The sequence below is a fragment of the Hippocampus guttulatus genome, chromosome 6 (assembly GCF_054856545.1).
Source record: "Hippocampus guttulatus isolate MCC_2025c chromosome 6, RoL_Hgut_1.0, whole genome shotgun sequence".
NCBI lineage: Eukaryota > Metazoa > Chordata > Actinopteri > Syngnathiformes > Syngnathidae > Hippocampus > Hippocampus guttulatus.
In genome coordinates, this window is record NC_141266.1 from 3,638,742 (window position 1) to 3,660,756 (window position 22,015).

Here is a 22,015-nt window from a genome sequence, read left to right on the forward strand (position 1 = left end):
ATCCCTGCCTACACCTTACAACCTAAGGAGAGTGTTATTAAATGTGTAAAGAATAAAGTATTCACATGTCCTTGATAGCGTCTGCTGTTTTGGGTCTGTCTCGATGACAGACTGAGACTGCTGTTGTTTTCTTCTCTGATCAAAACAATGTTGTCTTCTACTCTGATCAAAACAGTGTGTCCCCTAGTGGACACTCCATGTATTGCACCGTATTACAAATACAGTATTCATTCCGTGTCTTTTATGCAGTTTTTCATTTTTAAATTATCCTGCGGGCCTGATTGAACCTCTTTGGGGGCCGGTTCTGACCCGCGGGCCGTATGTTTGACACCACTGTTTTAAATCTTCGGAAAAAGGGTCATTTTTCTTTGCATCTGGCACATCACCACGGCAGGGGACTAAAATGAAATAATGAGCTTCCAATAAATGTTGCTGATAAACCCAAAGTGTTAAGACAAGTGGATAAATTCTTCCCTGAGAAATTTGGTAATATCTGACCTCTACAAAAGGGCAAAAATGGCACCCAAGTCCAAAATAAAGTCAAAATGGCCGACTTCCTGTTGGGTGTATCATAAGATAAGAAAACCTTTATTAGTCTCGCAATGGAGAAATTCCCAATTCACAGCAGCAAAGTTATGAAACGAAGAAGTAGAACAACAAAAGATAGGAGCTGCTGGAAAGGCAGCCACTCTCGCGGCGCCATTTTGAAGTCAAAATAACAAAATTAACACAACACAACACATAGGACACAGACAGTCGTGCAATCTTCACCACTTTTCTGCATACACTTTGTTGTCTGAAGCAGTTCTAGATGAAAGAGGAGAGGATCAAAGTGTCCTTTCACCAGTGGATCATAGACGTCATGCTGAAAATGTGCACACGTGCACTGCGAGTCGGTTCTCTGATGCCTTCAATAACCTTTGCGTACCCTCGTCTACACAGAGGAACTCACCTCTTGGTTCAATTCATCATGCCGTGCCATCCTGGATTTGGTGGCTCCTTCAAAAACTGTGATCCCAAAACCTAAACCCAAGCCTTGGTTTAACGACAAAACTCGCGCAGCTAGGCAGGGGTGTCGCAAAGCCGAACGCAAGTGGAAAAAAGACAAATTGCAGGTCTCTTATCAAATTTGGAAAGACTGCTGGCATAACTACCAGCTCACAGTAAAAGAGGCCAAAAGAGAATATCTGTCGGACCTTATTCAAGCGAACCGTCACAACCCACGTGCACTATTTAAAACGATAGATTCTGTACTCAAACCTCCTCTGCCTACTTGATTGGATTCTTCACCCGAGATGTGCAACAGATTTCTTGAGTTCTTCAATGATAAGGTCTCTACAGCTAGAACTCCGGTCTCAAATACCGCACCCGACCCCTCTGTCCATGTTCCGTGTTCAGCTGTGCTAAATTCTTTTGAGACTGTGTCCTTGACGCTTTTGGAGCATGTAGTTCGCCAGACGAAGCCATCTGGCTCCCCCTGTGACTCCCTTCCCCCGCATTTCCTTCAGGAGGTTCTCCCGAGTGTTGGTGCATCGGTCTTGGACATCATCAACAGCAGCCTCACTTCTGGTATAGTTCCCCAACAGTTTAAACATGCCGTGGTCCAACCCTTGATCAAGAAACCTGGTCTTGATCCAGATGTGCTGTCAAGTTTCAGGCCCATTTCCAAACTGCCTTCCATTTCAAAAATTCTGGAAAAAGTGGTGCACATGCAGTTGAAACTTTTCTTGGATGAACATAACATCTTGGAGGTCTTCCAGTCAGGTTTCAAGACGATGTGTAGCACGGAGTCAGCCCTGTTACGCGTTTCTAATGACATCCTCCTGGCAAATGACACTGGAGACCACGTGTGTCTAGTTTTATTGGACTTAACTGCAGCATTTGATACAGTGGATCACAGTATTCTGCTGACTCGTTTACAGCACTTGGTGGGCATTGGCGGTAGTGCTCTTGAGTGGTTTAGGTCCTATTTAGCTGACAGAACATTTGGTGTCAGCCTTGGCTGCTCTGAGTCACGCACTGCTCCCCTGTCATGTGGTGTTCCACAGGGCTCAAGTCTGGGGCCTCTGCTGTTCTCGCTGTATCTGCTCCCACTGGGTTCCATCTTAAGGAAACATGGTATTCCCTTCCACTGCTATGCAGATGACTGCCAGATCTATGTCCCACTAAGCAAAAAAGACGCCTTCTCGTTAAGGCCACTTCTGTCCTGCCTGGAAGAAATCAAAACCTGGATGGCACAAAATTTCTTGAATTTCAATGAATGAATGAAACAGAGGTGATACTGTTTGGTCCCAGTGGCCCTTGTACATTCCATCCTGCAGACTTGGGCCCCCTGTCTCCTTATCTTAAGTCAACAGTCTCAAACTTGGGCCTTAAACTGGACAGTGATTTCAAACTTGACCGGCAAATTGGTGCCGTTGCTAAATCCAGCTTCTTTCACCTTAGACAGCTGGCCAAATAAATATGAAAATGAAATAACATTTGTACAAATTACATTTAATAATATTAGAATGTGTTATTTTTAATACTTAATGATTTTAATTTTCAGGCTCTGATCATCTTAAAGTTGTCTCACAATACTGCCAGTGTTAGCATTATTAAATCATAATTTCTACGAGCAAATCACAATCCAAGCACTGGCGGGCTATTGGTGTGGTCCTCATGGGCTACCTGATGCCCGCGGGCACCACGTTGGCGACCCCTGTTGTAGACAGTCATAATTTATATCTTGATAGAAATATCTAATTAAAAATCACAATGAAGACACATCAAATATCAAACAGTGCAAACAATGTTTCATAATGTGAAGTCCTCATGCTTGTCTTCCCGTGGTAACTCTGAATTATGTGCTTGTTGCAGATTGAGATGGGTGGGGAGCTCATGCTTTTATGAGCCTCATGATTTCTAATCTCGCTCTACAAATTACATGAAGTGACAGCTCAGGGGACTCAAAGCACCTGTTCAAGCCAAGTGTTTCCATGAAATACATCTGCATTTTTTTTTTGTTAGGAGTGTACATTAGATATTTTTTAAAAACTCATAAAACCTCCAGTTAACCTGTTCTGAAATGGGACCCAAGGGGCAATAGGAATATGTCAAGTGTGCTTGTTGCCTTTAGTATTTATCCCGCAGGTACTGAGAGTAACGCGCAGGAATGCATAAGACACTTAAGAGGTCATGTAAGATTCATAGAGCTGTAGTTCTAGAAAAAAACATTTGGAAAGGAAGAGTGATAAGAATCCGCATATCTTTATGTTATACTGTAGGTATTGGCTGAGAATTAAAAAATAATTATAAAAATCACATTCACTACACTAAGTGTAGTGAATATATTTTTGAACAGCCTTCTGGAACGGATTATGGTCGAAAACCGAGGTATGACTGTATTTTTATATTTTACTAATGAGGGGTTCGGTGAATGTGCATATGAACTGGTTGAGTTCGGTACCTCTAACAAGGTTAAGAACCACTGCTCTAGTGTATGGTTGTCTGTCATAAAACTTTCATAGCATAGGTGTCAAACTCAGGTCCTGGAGGGCCGCTGTCCTGTATGTTTTCCAAGTCTCCCTGTTGCAACACACCTGATTCAAATGAACAGGCTCAATGTCAGGCTTCCGCATAGCTTGCTGATGATCTGATAATTTGAATCAGGTGTGTTCATCATCATATCTTGTCGCGCCAGTACTGGATCCATTGCTTGGCAGCATCACTAGTGTCTAAGAGGTCTTGATCTGTGTAGGTGGGCCCCAGTTCACAATCCCGAAGAATGTGCTCCATTGTTTGTACTGGGTGGCCACACGGCCACTCACTGCTGAGTGAGAGTCCCCATTTATAGGTGTTGTTCCCAGTCTTGCCTACTCTGGTTCTTGCTCTATTTAATGTCACCCAGTTCTTTCTTGAGAGGGCAGTTCCACTTGGAAGATGTTCGTTTGGGCTTTGGATTGCACCATTTAGTGCAGAGCTGTCCCATTCTCTCCGTTCTTCGAGCCTGTGGTTTGTTGACTGCTCAGGATCTAAACTTTGGACGGTCATAAAGCTCTTTCTGGACTTCAGTCTTCTTATTGAGTCACTATGACCGTAGAGGGGGTGTCTTGTGTCATTTTCTTGACTATGCTTTTGTGTCCTTGCATGAATGTCTCTACGTATGTGTGGTGGTGCGATGCCCGCCAATCTGTAGAGTGCTGGCAGTGGTGTTGGTTTTAGTGTGCCAGTAATTATTCTGCATGTGTTGTTCAGCTCAGGCATTTTGTGAGCATGACACGATCTTGCCCATGCTGCTGAACAATATTCAGCAGTAGAGTAGCATAGTGCTAGAGCTGTTGTTCTCAGAGTTTTAGGATCTGTTCCCCAGTTAGAGTTAGCAAGTTTAGCTAAGAGGTTGTTTCTTGTGGCGACTTTTGACTTGAGTTTCCTTACATGTTCTGAGAAGGAGAGCGTTCGATCTAATGTGACTCCAAGATAGACGGGATAGTCAACATGCTCAAGTCTCTCATTATTCCAGTGGATGCTTAATTTTCTATTTGCCTGGTGGTTATTTAGGTGGAATACACACACCTGCGTCTTTCCTGGATTGGCATTAAGTGAGTTTTGTTTATAATACTCTGTTAGATGTTGAAGAGCAGCTGATAGTCTCCTTTCGGTGGTTTCAATTGAGCACGATTGGGTGGCAATACACAAATCATCGGCATATATAAATCTTCGGATGTTTTCAAACTCTGGCTGGTCATTTGTGTAAATGTTAAAAAGTCGCTCCTTAAGACTTTCTATAACTCGGTGGTGGCCTCGGCCATCCATTATGGCATTGTCTGCTGGTCAGGCAGCATCTCAGCCCGGGACAGAAAGAGACTGGAGCGACTGGTCAGGAAGGCCAGTTCTGTCCTGGGCTGCTCCCTTGACACTCTGGAGGAGGTGGGCAACAGAAGGATGCTAACTAAGCTAAAAGCTATGATGGACAGTCCCTCCCACCCTCACCAGCCCGCCCTGACAGCACTAGGTAGCTCCTTCAGCTAGAGACTGTTACACCCGCGCTGCAAGGAGAGATACCGACGCTCGTTCCTACCAACTGCTGTCAGGCTGCTGAATAAAAAATAGCAACAATAATATTTAATAATTAAATGATGTGGAAAACAACTGTAAATAGCACTGCGATTTATCCATTTTGTATTTATATTGCACTTAATTGAACGGTGTTTGTTTGTTTTTTTTTCTTCTTCTTTCTGCCTACATTCTTGCTGCTGGAGGCTGTAAATTTCCCCAGTGTGGGACAAATAAAGGATATCTTATCTTATCTTATTTCTACAAAGAAGCGTCTGTAAGCAGTGATTGTATGATTTTCACAATCGTTGTATTATGAACAGCTTTGGCAAGTTTCAGGAGAAGAATTCTGTGTTGTATGCAGCAGTCAGGTCTACAAAAGCTGCACCAGTAATTTGCTTGGCCTCAAAACCATCCTCGATTTACTGAGTGAGGTTTAATATTTGGCTACAGCATGATCGCCCTGGATGAAATCCAGCCTGGTCTGGCGATAGTTGTTGTTCCACTGTAGGGTACATTCGGGCCAATATCATTCGTTCATATAATTTGTAGAGGATGCATAGGAGCGAAATAGGACGATAGCTTTTTTTATTCTCTGGGTCTTTACCAGGTTTTAGCAGGGCTTGCTCTTCGCCATATCTTCGGGATCTTTAGGCTTGCTGCACAGTTGTTGAAGAGAGCGAGTATCCATGATCTGGTCTTTGTACCGAAGTGCTGAATTATTTCTGTTGTAATACCATCGAGTCCTGCTGCTTTGCCAGGTTTTAGGTATTTCATGGCTTCCAAGAGTTCTTCCATGGTGAACGGATTGAAGAGTTCATCACTTCATGAGTTTGACACCCCTGCTCTATAGGGTTTCAGCAAAGTGGACTAGGGTGGCAGAATGACATTTAAAAATGGATTACTGATGGTGGTGAATCACTTTCTGATTTTGTTCTGTGGAAGTGGATTTCTTTCCAAATGTTCACAAACACACAGGATGGTGTTGTTGGCAGTCCAGGAGGATGTCTCTTAGTTCCGCTAGGAAGGTGAGGAGACGTTGGGTGTTGTAAGACCCAAGGACAGCATGCGTGAACAAGCCCCTCTGAACCCATGGACTGCTTAGAGAGTAATATTACCCCCCCCCCCCCCCCCAACCCCCAGGCCCCCGATGGCCAAGAATGACGTTGCGGCCTATTTGCCTATTGGTTTTTCTGCAAATTGAAACCAGCCTCAACCAGAAAAAGGTACTCATGAGGTAATTGTGTCCAACTGTAATACCCTCTGTGAAAATGTAAAAGTGTGGCCCGGTGGTCCCGTGCTTAGCGCATCGACCTCACAGTGCAGAGGTAAAAAAAAAAAAAAAGAGATTGTGGCAAGAGTGCATGTGGATATGTTAAATGGGACAAGTAATGCCATCACGGCTTGATGCACATTATTGGCTAACAGCAGAGCTTCATACAAAACAATAGAGGCTACATTTGTTTGATTTTGTTTACACATAGAGATAAATGCCATTGCTAGCTAAGTTGCAAGACGTTAGTCCTGTGCAGCCAATGATAATTTCTCCCAACAATAGAATAATGAATTTCTTGTCAACTACTAAAAATGATACTACAGCCAATGATAATTTCTCCCAACAATAGAATAATGAATTTCTTGTCAGCTACTAAAAATGATACTAACCTGAATTCTGTCGTCAGGATACTGATTTGTGTTTGGAGTAGTTTTATACTGTGTAATATATCTCTTTTTTCTTTTCTCCTGGTAGCTTACAGGGCGGCCCGGTGGTCCAGCGGTTAGCGCGTGGACCTCACAGTGCCGGGTTCAATTCCAGCTCCGGCCTCCCTGTGTAGAGTTTGGATGTTCTCCCCGGGCCTGCATGGGTTTTCTCCGCGTACTCCGGTTTCCTCCCACATTCCAAAAACATGCATGGCAGGCTGATTGAACATTCTAAATTGTCCCTAGGTGTGAGTGTGAGCGCGGATGGTTGCTCGTCTCTGTGTGGCCTGCAATTGACTGGCAACCGGTTCAGGTGTCCCCCGCCTAGATGCCCGAAGTCATCTGGGAAGCGGCAGTCAATCAGGTAGCACAATATTATCCCGAAGTAATGTAGGCTACTGGCTCAAATTCCTCTTCCCCTGACTCTGTCTTCATCTATAGTGTTTGTTTGGAATGTTCAGCACACTGTGCACTCTGAACTTGCTTTTATACATGTGGTCACAGCATTAGCAAGAGGTGTCTTCAATTTTGTGTCGTCGTGTGTAATGAGTGACATCAGTTAAGTTCATCTTGTTCAAATATTGCTGACTGTGGAAAGCATTTTGCATCACATGAGCTTTCATTTGAGAATATGAGCAGAGTTGTTTTGCAACTTGTGTTTTAGCAAGAAAAAAGTGTTTAGAGGTATGAGAATGGAAGATTGTGTTTTGTGAATTGTGTCTTCGTGTGAAATGTGTTTATGGTATTGGCAAATTGTGGCGAGATTTAGTAAATGTGTTTTGACAACTGGTCATTTGGTTGAGAAGATTGGCTTTTATGTTTCAGTGAAATCACATAAACGCATTCAAAAAATATGAATTGATCTGGACATTATGCCCCTTGTGTGTGAGCCCAAAATGAACAGATGTTCAGCCCCCACACTGAAGTCATTGACAAAGCTGCCAAGGATGTGAGAAAAGTAAAGTTGGTTGATGCCTCCCTAGACAATTCTACCTGGAGAAATGGAATGCACAGTCAAGGTGTAAGGTTGTGACATTGGTGCAAAGAAGGGACAAATAGTTGTAAAAAAGTAGTATGAGGAGTGAGGGAGGAAGAAAAAGGATGGACGATGGGAATGACATTTTGAAAGATCTACGGGTGGAAGACTATGACATGTAGGAAGGGAAAAAACTCAACTAACCTATATTTACAGAACACTCTAAAGCAAAGAACACTGCTTACACTGTGCTGCAAATTGAGTAAAAAATAGTCATAGGATAACAAAGACTGACAAATCAATAACATAAAAACAGCAAACATCGTAAACACTGAAACATTGGAGATTATCTGAGTCAAAAGCCAGAGAATAAAAATGTGTTGTTTTTTTTTAAAACGGACACAGAGGGGCTTGGATAATGCTCAGTGGGATGTCATTCCAAAGAAGAGGGACCGACGTAAAAGGCCATGTACACTCTGAGCCTCTGCTTAGCCCTCATACCTTCAGTAGTGTCTGATCCTTTGTCCTGAGGCACCGGGCAGGTGCAGACCTTAGAGCAGTAAATTGGGGTGAGACCATTTACAGTTTTGAAAACAAATAAAATAATTTGAAAATGAACTGTAAAATGTACAGGGAGCCATTGAAGAGCGGTTAGAATTGGTCCCTCCTACAAGCACCAGTTAAAAGGCCAGCAGCAGCATTTTGGACCAACTGTAGAATCTTGAGGGAGGACTGGCTGGCCCCAAAATAAAGTGCATTAAAGTAACCCTGCTGAGGTTTAACAAAGGCATCGATTAAAAAGTGCTGTTGACAAAATAATTTTACTTAGCCTGCTGCCTAATATGAAAAAAAAAAGATGGATTTAAACACCAATTTAAAAATGCTATCCAATTTAGAAAAGGGAGATGGCTCAATTTATCCTGGTCTTCTGGTGAATATGGGACAACCAGTTTAACATCCTGCCCAACATTATAATCCAGTAATTCTGGCCCCTCAACATTGATTGACTGAAAGTTTGCAAAGGTTTTCATAATTGTGGCATGCCTTGAATTAAATAGGCACATATGTAGGTATTTATCAAATATTGGTTTTTGATTGATTGGCTGTGTGAAATTTTAAATATACGATTACAAAGTCATACTCAAGATCTGTGCATGTTTTTTTTTTGTAAGGCTGAATATGTCAGTGTTAAGGCAGTGCATGGTGTGCAGTCTTACTCAAATGTACATTTTTAGAATGACTGTGTTATTGTTTTTAGAACATTTTCTTTTATTTTCATTATGATTATGTAAAATTATTCCCTGGGAAGACAAATAGCATTCACAGTTAAAAAAGGTGATTCATGCTTCCAGCAGGGGATAAACTTTCACGTTAAAGCTGAACTGTTTTTGCATGCGGCAGCACATAATTTTGTGATGACACATAAACTTTGCTTGGCATTAAATAATGTGGGTAAGGGTATACAATTCTGCTCAAAAACTGCCCAAAATAAAAGACAGCCTTCCACAACAACAACGAGTTCATTTTCTGTTCAGGTTAAATCATCTTACATTAAGATCATTCGTCATCTGTTGGTTTAAATTCTCCATTTAAGACCACCCCTCCTTCCAACAATTATGTCTCTGTCACTTTCTGTCTCACTGTTTTCAGTTCCCTGTGGAGGGGTGCTGACGGGCCGCAGAGGCACTATTCTCTCTCCAGGATACCCAGACCCATATGCCAACTACTTGAACTGTGCCTGGAAAATAACTGTTCCAGAGGGAGCTGGCATCCAAGTAACACCCCCTTTCCCTGTTTGATATTCATTTGACACTTTGTGTTTTGGATTAAGAAGCAGGGCCTTCCTTCTCTTATGAATAATCGGTACGCCTGTACCGTTTGCACCTCTTCTAGATTCAAGTCGTGACCTTTGCAACAGAGCACAATTGGGATTCTCTGGATTTTTTTGATGGAATCGATGGCAATTCTCCAAGGCTTGGTAGCTACTCAGGTAAAAATAAATTCAAGTGCATGTTATGTGGCATGTGGAATTGCAAGTCAGAGCTCACAAGTTCCTGGAGGTAGCACAAATATGGTGATGGAGCAGATAACACTTCATGTGCTGTTTGAGCGCACTGTGTAAAACAATCAATAAACGAAAAAGAACGTAGTCCCCGACAAAATTATCGCACATCTTTAAAGAACCTCTTAAAGAATTCTCTGTCCCCAGTGTGGAATTGAAGTATTTCTCTGTAGCGCCTGCTAATGGCAATGGTGTTGTCCGGTTTGGGTGCAAATTAATAAGGATGGGATCCCACAGATGCAGACAGGGATAAAAATAAAATAAAATAAAATAAAAAAAAACGTACTTACAGAAAAATGCAAAACCGACAAAGTACAATAAAAGTCCCTGGTAACAGAGAGCCAGGATAGACTAAATAAAATAAATCGTTTGCAGCCGGCAAGGTAAGAAATAAATGGAAAATCACTTGCAATGAATCCAATTATACGAACAAAAACAGCATAAACAATAATGAAACATAAATGACACTTACACGCGAGATCAAAAAGTACAAAGATGAACAAACCATGAACTGTGAACGTGACCAAGAGCGTGTACAAAATTCTAACACTTGGGATTTGTGGAGTGAGCAAGGCGAATAATCCAACAGGTGACTGCCAGCATAGATGTCCACCGATTCTAATTTGTGACAGGTGCTGTGCTGGAGGGAACTCCTTCCACTTCCGCAGGGACTGAAATAAAAACAAACAGAAACATGACAGGTGCTCTTGCCTCAAGTTCTAATGGAAGAACACAGGCCAGTGTTTGAAGTTAGGGATTTGGTTTTAAATTGCAAAAGTGAAAATGTTTTTCACCGTTACTGTTCATCAGAATTAAATTAATTAATGGGTCAATATATTTTTAAGGGTGGGCTCTGTTGCTGCAGATCTAATTGCTCTCATTGTAATTGTAATGTCATTGCTCTCATTGTAATCAGCTTTGATCTGGCAAAAACATTTTGAACAGTTGGTCATCAGAGAAATATAAAGTTGTGTACTTACATGCTTACTATTATCTTTAGTTTCCATCTGCGCGTTTCAAAATGGAAGTTCTCCCACATTAGCCTTTTTTTCAACCAAATACTGACATACACTGTTGAAATTAAGAATGGACCCATTCTATTTCCAACATAGTTTATATTGTGTTTGTGTGTACACCACCAATACCATCACCACCACCCCCCAAAAAATAAATACAGTCAAACCTCGGTTTTTGAACGTCTCGACTAAATCGGTTTTCAAGCAAAAATTTTGAGTTTTTTATGCCTTGGATTACGACCGAAAATCGGTTCTTTACCAAATTGAGCACACTTGAATGTTCAATAAAGATTTGAAAAAAAAAGAGTGTCCAATGTGAGCGGACGTGTTCAATAAAGATTTTTTTTTAATGCATCGTGTTTGTTGACATCAACGCAAATCGGACTGTTATTTCTGCATTGTGTATCAGCCCCTAATCATGGCACCAAAGAAAGCAAGTGGTTGTAGTAAAGATGGTGAAAATAGTGCGCAAAGTCTTGCATTTAACAAAGATTTGATAGCGAAATGTGAATTAGGTGTGTGTGTGTTTGTGTTGGCTCAGGAGTTCGGCATGTCGAAATCGACGATCAGCAGCATCCTAAAAAAGAAAGACCATCTTAAAGTCACTGATGTGGTGGCTAAAGGATCTCGTGTGTTTAGCAAACAAAGGTCACAAATATTAGAGGAAGTGGAGAAACTTTTGCTGATTTTCATAAACAGCAAGCAGTGGACAGTCTTAGCCAATATACAATTTGCGGCAAAGCAAGACAATTGTATGGAGATTTGATTAAAAAAATATATATAATTATCCTAGCATTGCTTCTGAAGAGTTTGATTTTAATATAAAGCAAGCAGAGGATGGTTTGAAAAGTTTTGGAAAAGAAGTGGGATACACTCCTTGATTCGTCATGGGGAGGCAGCCAGTTCAGACAAGGAAGCTGCTAAAAAGTTTAAAGTTGAGTTTGAAAATCTCATCAAGGCCCAGGAATATCTTACCCAGCAAACTTTTAATATGGGCGAGACTGGACTTGTGTGGATAAAGCGGTTCAGAAAATGGATGGAGGAATGTTACCACGTACCGTAGCGTAGGATTGCAGAGAGAGAGTCCATAGTTACAGCCATGACTTTAGGGTTTATTAGTTCAAGGTGTAAAATAATGTCATCTACCATTGCCACGATGAGACAGAGAGAGAGAGAGAGAGAGAGAGATGTTACTGGAATTTTTATGTTACAATGTTAATGTGTATGTTAAAATTGGTCAAAATAAAACATACAAAATGTTTGTACAGTATTTTACATATTACCTGCTCTCTTATTACATCTGTATACTGTACATTGTATGGTGTAAAATAGTTTTTAAAAATGTTTTCTAGACTTGGAACGGATTAACATTTATTACATTGATTATAATGGAAAACATGGTTTCGGTTTTCGAACAAATCGGTTTTCTAACAGCCTTCTGGAAAGGATTATGGTCGAAAACCAAGGTATGACTGTAAATGAATAAATATAAAGAAGAGAAAGAAAATTCACCTTTTTTCCTTTTCATGTTGAAAGTTGAAGACTCTATAAAATCAATTAACAGTTGTTTTTCCCTTGCAGTATGAGTAACAAGTGTCCGTATGGTTTAGGTGGATCTAAATAGGGAATGGACATATGGAATGCTGAAGCTTGAACTTTATCCTCCATAATACAGGCACGACGATTCCTCAACTACTGAACAGCACATCAAACAACCTCTACCTGACCTTTCAGTCTGACATCAGTGTCTCGGCTGCTGGCTTCCATTTGGAGTACACAGGTATGAGAAGAAACAACTTGTCTGAAACCTGTCATGTTGTTTGTCACTTGGCTCTTCTCTTGGAAAAGACAAATAAAAATGCAACGATTAATCTGAGTGACAATACTGTAGTTGAATAAGTGAGGTATTCCATCTACTTAGGCTGGCCTTTTGGCAAAGCAGTTCTGAATATATTTTCGAGTAAACCTTTAGAAATGATTGATAATGTTTTAGGTTGGGGCAGCACAACATGTCTTGGTTCACACAAGTGCTCACAACCAAAAGGCTCTGAATTAGAATTTTGGCCCTCCTGTGCGGTGTTTGTATTTTCTTCCTGTGCTTGTGTGGATTGTCTTCAGGCACTTCCAGTAGTTTTTCCTTTTCCATTTTTCTCCGAAAATGTATGTCAGCATTGTGAAAGACCTTTGAATGGTTATTTATTTATATGTCTTGCAATTAGCTGGCAACTAGTCTAGACCACACCCTGCTTCTCACCGCGAATTCGACTGGGATCGACTCAAGCTCACTCACAACCTTAATGGGACAATGCTATTGAAATGGATCGATTGATGTTTTAAAATTTTAAATAAAAAAAACAAGTAAAAAAATAGTCAGTGTTAGACAGTGCTTTGAAACAACCATTCCCTGGAACGGTCAAGGGCTCCTTGGTGTAGTGATCTGGAAGCAAACTGGCTCATCATTCCCAAATGACAATGACGGGTGGGTGCATATCATGAAGAATGTACATTTTGTTTATTTTAATACAAAATACCCTGTAATTTTCACAATGTGTTTACAAATACATTAAATATGGTAAGTGTTGAAAAAGTGTGAAAAGACTGAAAGCAACCCCAAAATGTTCCTGACAAGCAGATGTTCTATGGAGCCCCACTAGTCTAAACATGACATTCTGATTAATATTGCATATGTTGGAGTTAACGAGTAAAATCCACCCGTTTTTGTCCATCTTGCCACTTGCTGTCGACTGAAAATGACATCACAGTTGCTCATGGCTCAGGTCATGACCAATCATGGCTCAGCTTCAGAAAACAGGTCAGCCGTGATTGGTCGGTTGAAGAATCATACTGCTGGTTTTAGTGTGCATAGTTCGTTTGATAGCGCCATCTGTATTTGTGGGAACGAGTCAGAAGTGGTGACCAGCATGAAGATTTTTACCTGCCCTTGTTTTGGATCTTACAACGTGAAAGTCCTGAAGAATGTGTAGGTGTGTAACAGTGATCTTCTCTGGAGTCCATCACTGTCCATTGTGGTCAGATGTTGTTCCTTCTTTGAAGTATCACCAAACCAGACTGTGATGAATGAACACAGCACTGGGTTGATAGGTATCAGTAATCTTCTCTGGAGTCATAACTGTCCGTTGTGGTCAGATTGTGCTCCTTCTTTGAGGTGGTACCAAACCAGATTGTGATGAATTAACACAGGACTTATTCAATGACTGCTGTTTAGAACTGCCTCAACAGCTCCTGTCGCATGCCTGGGCTTCCTCAGCAGGTGCAGGAACTACATCTTCTGCTGGGCTTGTACAACTGTGGCGAAGTTAGCTTCCCGAAGTCGATGATCATAGCTACAGTATTGAGTGTGTTAATCTCCCAGTTGTTCTGCACCAGACCACCAGCCTCTCCACTTCCTGTCTATATGAAGACTCATCACTGTTGTGAGTTACCTGACTGCGGTGTCATCTGCAAACTTCAGGAGTTTGACAGCTGGATACATTGAGGTTAGGGTTTGGCATCGGTAACCAAGAAGCAAGTGTGACCAGTCCTAACATTCTGGTCCTCCTGGGATCATTTGATGGCTAGTTCGCCTTGCGGAAGAAGCCCAAACAAAGAAGAACCAATAAAAAATGTTGGTGCGCAATAGTCGCCTCCGAAGCCACGGCACGGGTGCACGGCAGCCTGGTTGGGACCCGTTCCCATTGGCCGGTCATCTTCCCAGTTGGCCCCAGCGCCCGTTCCTCACCAGGCGCCTGTGGCTGCAGCACCGAAGTGTGCCGGCCCCTTCTTGCCTAGCTGTCCAGCTCTGCTCAGTGCTGGGACCTTGCTGTGGTGGCAGTTGTGTTGGCCATCTTGCTATATGGCCTCAGATGGTGTTTAGCAGCTGGATTAGGACTGGTGCAGAACCAGACTGTATGTCAAAATTGGGTTAGTATATCAAATGAAAATTGAGCCACCAAGTTAACCTGGAACGAAAATAGTGAGTCAACACAAAAGTACAAATGCCCATGTAATATTTAGCTTACAGAATACACAGCACACACATACATAGATACATTTTCCTTGTGTGTCCCACAAATGCAACTTTGTGTCATATACTGTATTTTCCGCACGATTCGGCGCACCTAAAAGCATTCAATTTTCTCAAAAGCAGTCTCAACAAATACAGGTACGTCTTTGTCTGTCTCCGTGCTTTCTTCCGTTCGACTCAAGAGGCGTTCAAGACCGCCGCCGAAAAACGTAATCTAACGATTACTTCAATGAAACTACAAAAATTGAAAATAATACATCAAAACCGAAAAGCAAGCAAGGATATCACCAAATAAATTTATTATAATAATAAAATTTATATTGTGATTTCATCATTTGTGAATAAAGTAATCCCTCGTTTATTGCGGTTAATGGGGACCAAAACCACCCGCGATAAACGAATATCCGCGAAGTAGCGACTAATTAACATATACAGGTATATTTTTAAAAAATGCCCCACGTGGGCCTTTGCACTTGAGCAAAGCGCGCGCGCACACGCACACACAGCCCAGCGATCCCACTGAGTGCAGTAGACGTGTTTATGATTAGTCAATGAAGGTTGTTTAGACAATTGAGGATGGAGAGACCTGCTTTTGTTCTTATAAGTCTCCCCCCCCCCCACACACACAGGCCAGCGATCCAGCTTGTGCATCAGACGTGTTTATGATTATGTTTATGATTAGTCAATTAAGACAATTAAGGATGAGAGAGACCTGCTTTTGTTCTTATAAGCCTCCTCTCTCTGTCCTTCTCTTTCTCTCAGCAACACACATAAACTCACCTGCGCGGCCCATGCTTGCAGCACACACGCGCGCCCCACGTGGACCCTCCGAGCTTGAGCAGAGTGCACACACACAGCACGCATAGTAAACAACACTTAGACACTGAAAAAAAAAATTATGAATGAAAAAGTCCGCGATGCACCGAAGCCACGATAAACGAACCGCGAAATAGCGAGGGATCACTGTACACAACAAAGGAATAAAGAAGTACGACTGAAATCTTCAAGATGGCGCCGCGAGAGTGGCTGCCTTTCCAGCAGCTTTCCAGCAGCTCCCATTTATTTTGTTCTTCTACTTCTTCCTCTCATAACTTTGCTGCTGTGAAGTGGGAATTTCTCCATTGTGAGACTATTAAAGGTTATTAAAATCAAGCGAGGAAATCACAAAATAAATTCTGTAGGGGGGGATATAGAATTTATTTTGTGATTTCCTCGCTTGATTTTCTGTTTTGATGCATTGTTTTCAATTTCCGTAGTTTCATTTAAGTACAGTAATAGTTAATTTACATTTTTCAGAGGCTGTAATGAACGCCTCTCAAATTGAATGGACTCCTCTCGAGTTGAGAACTGATGTTCTGCATCGGCCTGATCTCACTCAGTCATATCATACCCAAAAGTAGTGGTGAGTATCGGTTCAGAAGTAGAATAACGGTCAGCTACCTACTCTGCATGGATGACATAAACTGGGATGCTCAAAACGAGTGTAACATTGACTCCCTGATTCATTTTTACTTGGTCTCCACTTTAAGGAGATACAGCCAGGTAGGTGAGAAAACAATTTATTTATTGATTTCATTACTTTAGGGGCCTTCACTTCAGCCTCCCCTAACATTTCAGCAGCTCTCCTAAAGCCAGACTTATATTGTATTTATTCTTCCATGAAATATCATGCTTTATATCGCAAATGCAGTCCCTCATTGTGTGTTATTGAGTGAAGTGTGCAGAGGCCAGTGTTATTTCTGTATAAGCTAGATAATGTGACAGCATAATGAATCTATTTTTCACACCCAGGGGAAGCATCAACTACTGTATATGGGATGTTCGTTTCTCAACAACATATGCAATGTTGTAAAGAAGAATTATATGTATAGCCTACCAGTACTCTGTTGTCTTGATTAAATTAATCATGTCTGGGCGTTTCCCTCCATCAATCTATTTTCAACATCGCTTATCCTTAACCGCGTCACGGGGGTTCCTGGAGCTTATTGCGGGTAACTTTGGGTAAAAGGCAGAATACACTTTGAAGTGGTTGCCAGTCAGTCATAGGGCCTTTCCAGATATTGATTAAGAATGATTTATGTCAAAACACTGTAATATTACAGACCGTCCCATTCGTAACACTCGACCATCACTAACCCCTCTCTAGCTACTGACCATTCAGCATAAAATCAGTCTGTTAGTTGAAGTTATAATTAATTCAATGAATTATTATCATCCATCCACCCAATCTCTCCTGCTTATCCTCACAAGGGTCGCAAGTGTGTTGGTGCCTATCCCAGCTGATTTTGGGCGAGAGTCTGGGTACATCCTGAACTGGTTTCATGCCTTTGTCACATCCCGGCTCGATTACTGCAATGCCCTTTACTTTGGAGTCAGCCAGTCCTCCATTAAGCGCCTTCAGCTGGTCCAGAATGCCGCTGCTCGCCTCTTGACTGGTACTCGTAAGAGGGAGCATATAACTCCTACTCTGGCATCCCTTCACTGGCTCCCATACATTTTAGAGTTATTTTCAAGAGCCTCTTATTTGTTTTCAAATCTCTGAATAATCTCGCGCCACCTTACCTCTCTGAGCTCATCCGCCCCTACACACCTGCCCGGCGCCTAAGGTCTGCGGACCAGACATTATTAGAAGTACCAAGAACTAAACTGAGGCTCAGAGGGGATCGAGCCTTTTCTGTTGCTGGTCCCTCTCTCTGGAATGACCTCCCACTGAACATTCGGCAAGCCTTCTCGCTGCCCATCTTCAAAACCCTCCTCAAAACTCACTTGTATTCTTTGGCATTCGACTCAGCATGACTTAGATTTGTTCTTGGTTTTACTGTTTGGTGCTTTCTACCCCCTTTATTACCGATTTGTCTTACTGTTTATTGTGCATGTTAAATTGCTCCATGTACAGCACTTTGTATGCAGCGATGGCTGTTTGAAAGTGCTCTATAAATACTGTTGTTGTTGTTGGTTGACAGCCAATTGCAGGGCACAAATACAGTAAGACCTTTCACGCTCACATTCAAACCTGCGGACAAATTGGAGTCTTCAGTGACCTACCATGCCTGTTTTTTTAATTTTGGAGGAACAGGCATACCTGGAAAAAACACACACTGGCACGGGGAGATCCTGCAAACTCCACAAAGGAAAGGTGTGGCCCACAATTGAGTCCACAACCTCAGAACTGTGAGGTGATGTGCTCACCAGTAGGCAACATTGTTAATTTACTTTTGCTAACATTACTTTTATCCCTCCATCCATCCATTATCTGAACAGCTTTATCCTCACGACACTCAGGCTGGAGTAGGCTCCCAGCTGACTTTGGGCAGTAGGCGGGATACACCCTGAACCTGTTTGCCAGCCAATTGCAAGGCACACATAGAAAAACAACCATTCACACTCACACCTAAGGACAATTAAGAGTATTCAATTAACCTACCATGCATGTTTTTGGAATGTGGGAGGAAACCGGAGTACCTTGAGACGCAGGCACGGGGTGAACATGCAAATCCCATTCAGGAAGGTCAGAGCTCAGAATTTAACTCATGACCTCTGCACTGTGAGGCAGATCTGCTAACCAGTCAATCACTGTGCCGCCCTATTATTATTATTTTTAGTAGTAGTAGTTATTCTCATGAACAGGGCTTGGGAAGTCTGGCTCATTGAGAGCCTTATGCTGTCTGTTTTAGATCACTCTCCTTCAAAAAAAAAAAAAAAAACACGCTGACATGGGGAGAACATGTAAAATCCACACGGGAAGGCCGGGGCCGGATTCTAACCTACGACCTCTGAACTGTGAGGTTGACAGGCAAATCAGTTGACTACCGTGCCGCCATTCTTCTTCTTATTATTATTATTATTATTAGAAATGCAATAACTTCACAGTTACGGTATGGAATGCTTGCAATATAATAAGAATACAACCCGAATTCCGATGCAGTTCAGACAGTGTTTTAAACATAAATAAAAACAGAACACAATTGATTTGCAAATCATGTTCAAACTATATTCAGTTGAATTCATGACAAAGACGAGATTTTATGTTCAAAATTATAAACTTTATTTTTTTTAGCAAGTAATTATAAATTTTAATCATTAATTTTACACTTCATAATATGCCATGCATTTTCAGGGAGACGGGTCAAGACTGCAGGCAGGCCAATCTAGTACCCACACTTTTTTACTGCATAGTCATGCTGCTGTAACACATGCAGAATTTAATTTGGCCAGGTCTTGCTGAAATAAACATTGGTGTCCATGAAAAAGATGCTTGGATGGTAGCATATTGTTCCTTAAAACCTCTATGTTCCGTTCACCATTCAAGGTGCCCTCACAGATATGGAAGTTACCCATGCCATCGGGACTAACACAGTCCCATACCATCATGGATGCTGGCTTTTGAACTTTGCATCGATAACAAACGAGATGGTTCTTTTCCTCTTTGGTCCGAAGGACACGCCGTCCAAAATTGAATTTGATATGCAGACTTGTCAGACTACAGAACACTCTTCCACTTTGCATCAGTCCATCTTATGTGAACTTGGGGCCCAGAGAAGCCGCCAATGTTTCTGGGTGTGGCTTTTGATTTGCATCGTAGCATTTTAAGTTGCACTTATGATGGTGTGCCTAACTGTATATACTGACGTTGGTTTTCAGAAGTATTCGTGAATCTGTGTGGTGATACCCTTTATCCGTTGATGTTGATTGTTGATGCAGTGCTGCCTGAGGGACGGAAGGTCACGTTGTTGTTGTTTGGCCTTGCCGCTTGCATGAAGTGATTTCTCCAGATTCTCTGAAATTTTTGGACGATCAATGATGAAATTCCTAAATTTATTGTGGAATATAATTTTTACACTGTCCAACTGTTATCTCACACAGGTGTTCAAAAGAGGTGAACCTTGCCCCATCTTTGCTTGTGAGCAATTCAGGGTACTCCTACTACTATTACTTGTGCTACAGCGAGGGTCGGGGTATCCCGTCCCTGTGCATTGAGCTTACCAAATGCGGCAATTTTTTCCAAAGCTATTGTGCCAGCTGCTCTGCATCCTCCACAGCAACTTCCTGTTGTTGGAGGTCACCTTCAACGACGTCGAGCCATCGGGTACGAGACTTTCCTCATGGTCTTCTCCAGCCTGCAGCCTTTGGGTCAAACTGGAGGATGGCTCATGTAGAATGGTCGGGGGGCAGATGAAGAACATGGCTGAACGAGCGGGTGTGGCGTTGTGCGATCAATGAAGATGCTCGGGGCTGGCGCGTGCGAGATCTAAGCACTTCATTGGAAACTCGCTGGGGACACCTGATGTTCTCTAGGGTTCTGAGAGCCCTGCTATCAAAACCATTGATTCTTGCGGCGATAGTGTCATTCAGGGGCCATGTGTCTGAGCTATTGAGCACGATGGAGAGTATGGCTGAGTGTAAATCCGGAGCTTCATCTTGCATGAGATGGTCTAATGTCGCCATGGATCCCAGATACACATAGATCTTGACAGGCTCTATAATGTCACAACCAATGCGAATTGTGGGTGGATCTGGTCCATCACGATATACATTAACTTGGTTTTTGTCCAGCTCACTTGAAGGCCGAGCTGTGCTGCCTCATCACTGTAAATGCCCATAGCGTCTCTCAGCTGACTGGGTTGTGCTGAGCAGGATGGTGTCATTGGCGTACTCCTTGTCAGTCAGGTGGTAGTTGCCAAAGGTCATTCCTGTAAGAATACATTGTTTGTCTATGGTGTCGCCCCTCCCTTTTGTTTTGCTACCTTTTTCAGTGTGGGCTGGGTGCCTGCCTAATCGGTGCACCTGCCTCCCCTCCACACCTGAGAGTCTTCTACTCATCAGCCACTTGAAGCATAAAAGCCAGCCCGAATAGCCACCTGTTGCCAGTTCATCAGTGATCTTTCCCGCCGCACTCGCTTCTGCCAAGCCGTTACACTCCTGCGTTCCTGCACTCGTTGAATTGGTCATTTTGACTATCATTCTGTTCCTGCCACCTCAACCTATCCCACTTCCTGACAATAAAACCCTTCTGAGTTCAGTGTGTCTGCGTGAGGGTCCAGTGCCCATCTCTCACAAAGCCTAACAATTCCGAGGACGCACTCGCAGAACCTAAACATTGAATGGTTGATGACGCAGTTAAAGAGGTCCCGAGCAGTCACGCAGCCCTGGCAAACACCACTAGAAATGGTAAATCAGTCGGAGTCAATGCCATTAATACAGACGCAGCTCTCTGCCTTGCTGTAGAGTAGCTGGAGCAGGGCGATGATCTTGGGTGGCGCTCTGAGGGCTCGGAGGATGTTCCACAGTGAGGAGTGGGATACAGTGTCAAACGTGGCCTTCAGGTCGATGAATCTGATGTACAAACGGTGGTCTTTACGGAATTCACGGGTCTACTCTATCAGCACATGGACGACAGAGATGTGGTCAATCATGGAGCGATTGGGTATAAAGCCAGCCTGCTGGGGATGGCGGCAGCTTCTGTTCACTGGTAGGGCATGGCTAAGCAAGATTCTGGTAAAGACCTTCTCAGGGTTGGTGAGCGGGGTTATTCCTCTGTGGTTTCCACAGACAAGCCTGTCACCTTTGCGTTTACAGAAGGGGAGGATGACCCCTCTGGTCCAGTCACAGGGCAGCTGTTTGGGCTCCCACGCCTGATTGAATAGGCGGGTTAGGCACTTCACCATGCCACCACCTCTGAGCATTTCCCCGGTCATGGCACAGATGCCGGGGGCTTTTCTGATGTTTATCTTCTTTAGTGCAGCTCTCCTCGGGATTACAGGGTCTTTTCAGTAGGGGTCGCTAGGTGGTGCAGCGTTTGCAGCCTCTAGGAGAGTGGGATCAGCCAGGATGGTTCTGTGCTGCAGGAGGAGGCTAAAATGCTCCTTCCAGCGCGCAAGGCAGTTGGCTTCTGTTGTAATGAAATTACTGTCTGAATCTTTTAACAGGGCTGTCTTTATGCGTGGACCGCTATGGCCTTGGCACAGTAGACTAACTATGCGGTTCATGTTATTGCTGCTGGCCAAGGATGCAAGCTGTCGGGCTTCTGCCTCCCAGAACCTCTCGCTCTCCTAAGTGATGGCCACATTGCGCAGGTGGTTAAGTCGCCGATATTCCGTGATATTGCCGAGGAGCCAGGGTTTCACGCCGCTGGTCGATGATGTTTTGTGTCCTCTATGATATCCAGGGCTTTCTCGGGGAGGATTATAAGCACCCAAGGACAT

General features: G+C 42.8%; 1 protein-coding gene across 1 annotated transcript in view; it reads left to right on the forward strand.

Moving 5' to 3' along the window:
• Positions 1–22,015, forward strand: part of LOC147203323 (CUB and sushi domain-containing protein 3-like) — a 299,067-nt gene that overhangs the window by 98,746 nt on the left and 178,306 nt on the right. Inside the window, exons 29-31 of the mRNA XM_086114399.1 lie at positions 9,362–9,486; positions 9,605–9,701; positions 12,465–12,569. Of these exons, the coding sequence (XP_085970525.1) occupies positions 9,362–9,486; positions 9,605–9,701; positions 12,465–12,569 (327 nt within the window). The remainder of the gene's footprint in view (positions 1–9,361; positions 9,487–9,604; positions 9,702–12,464; positions 12,570–22,015) is intronic.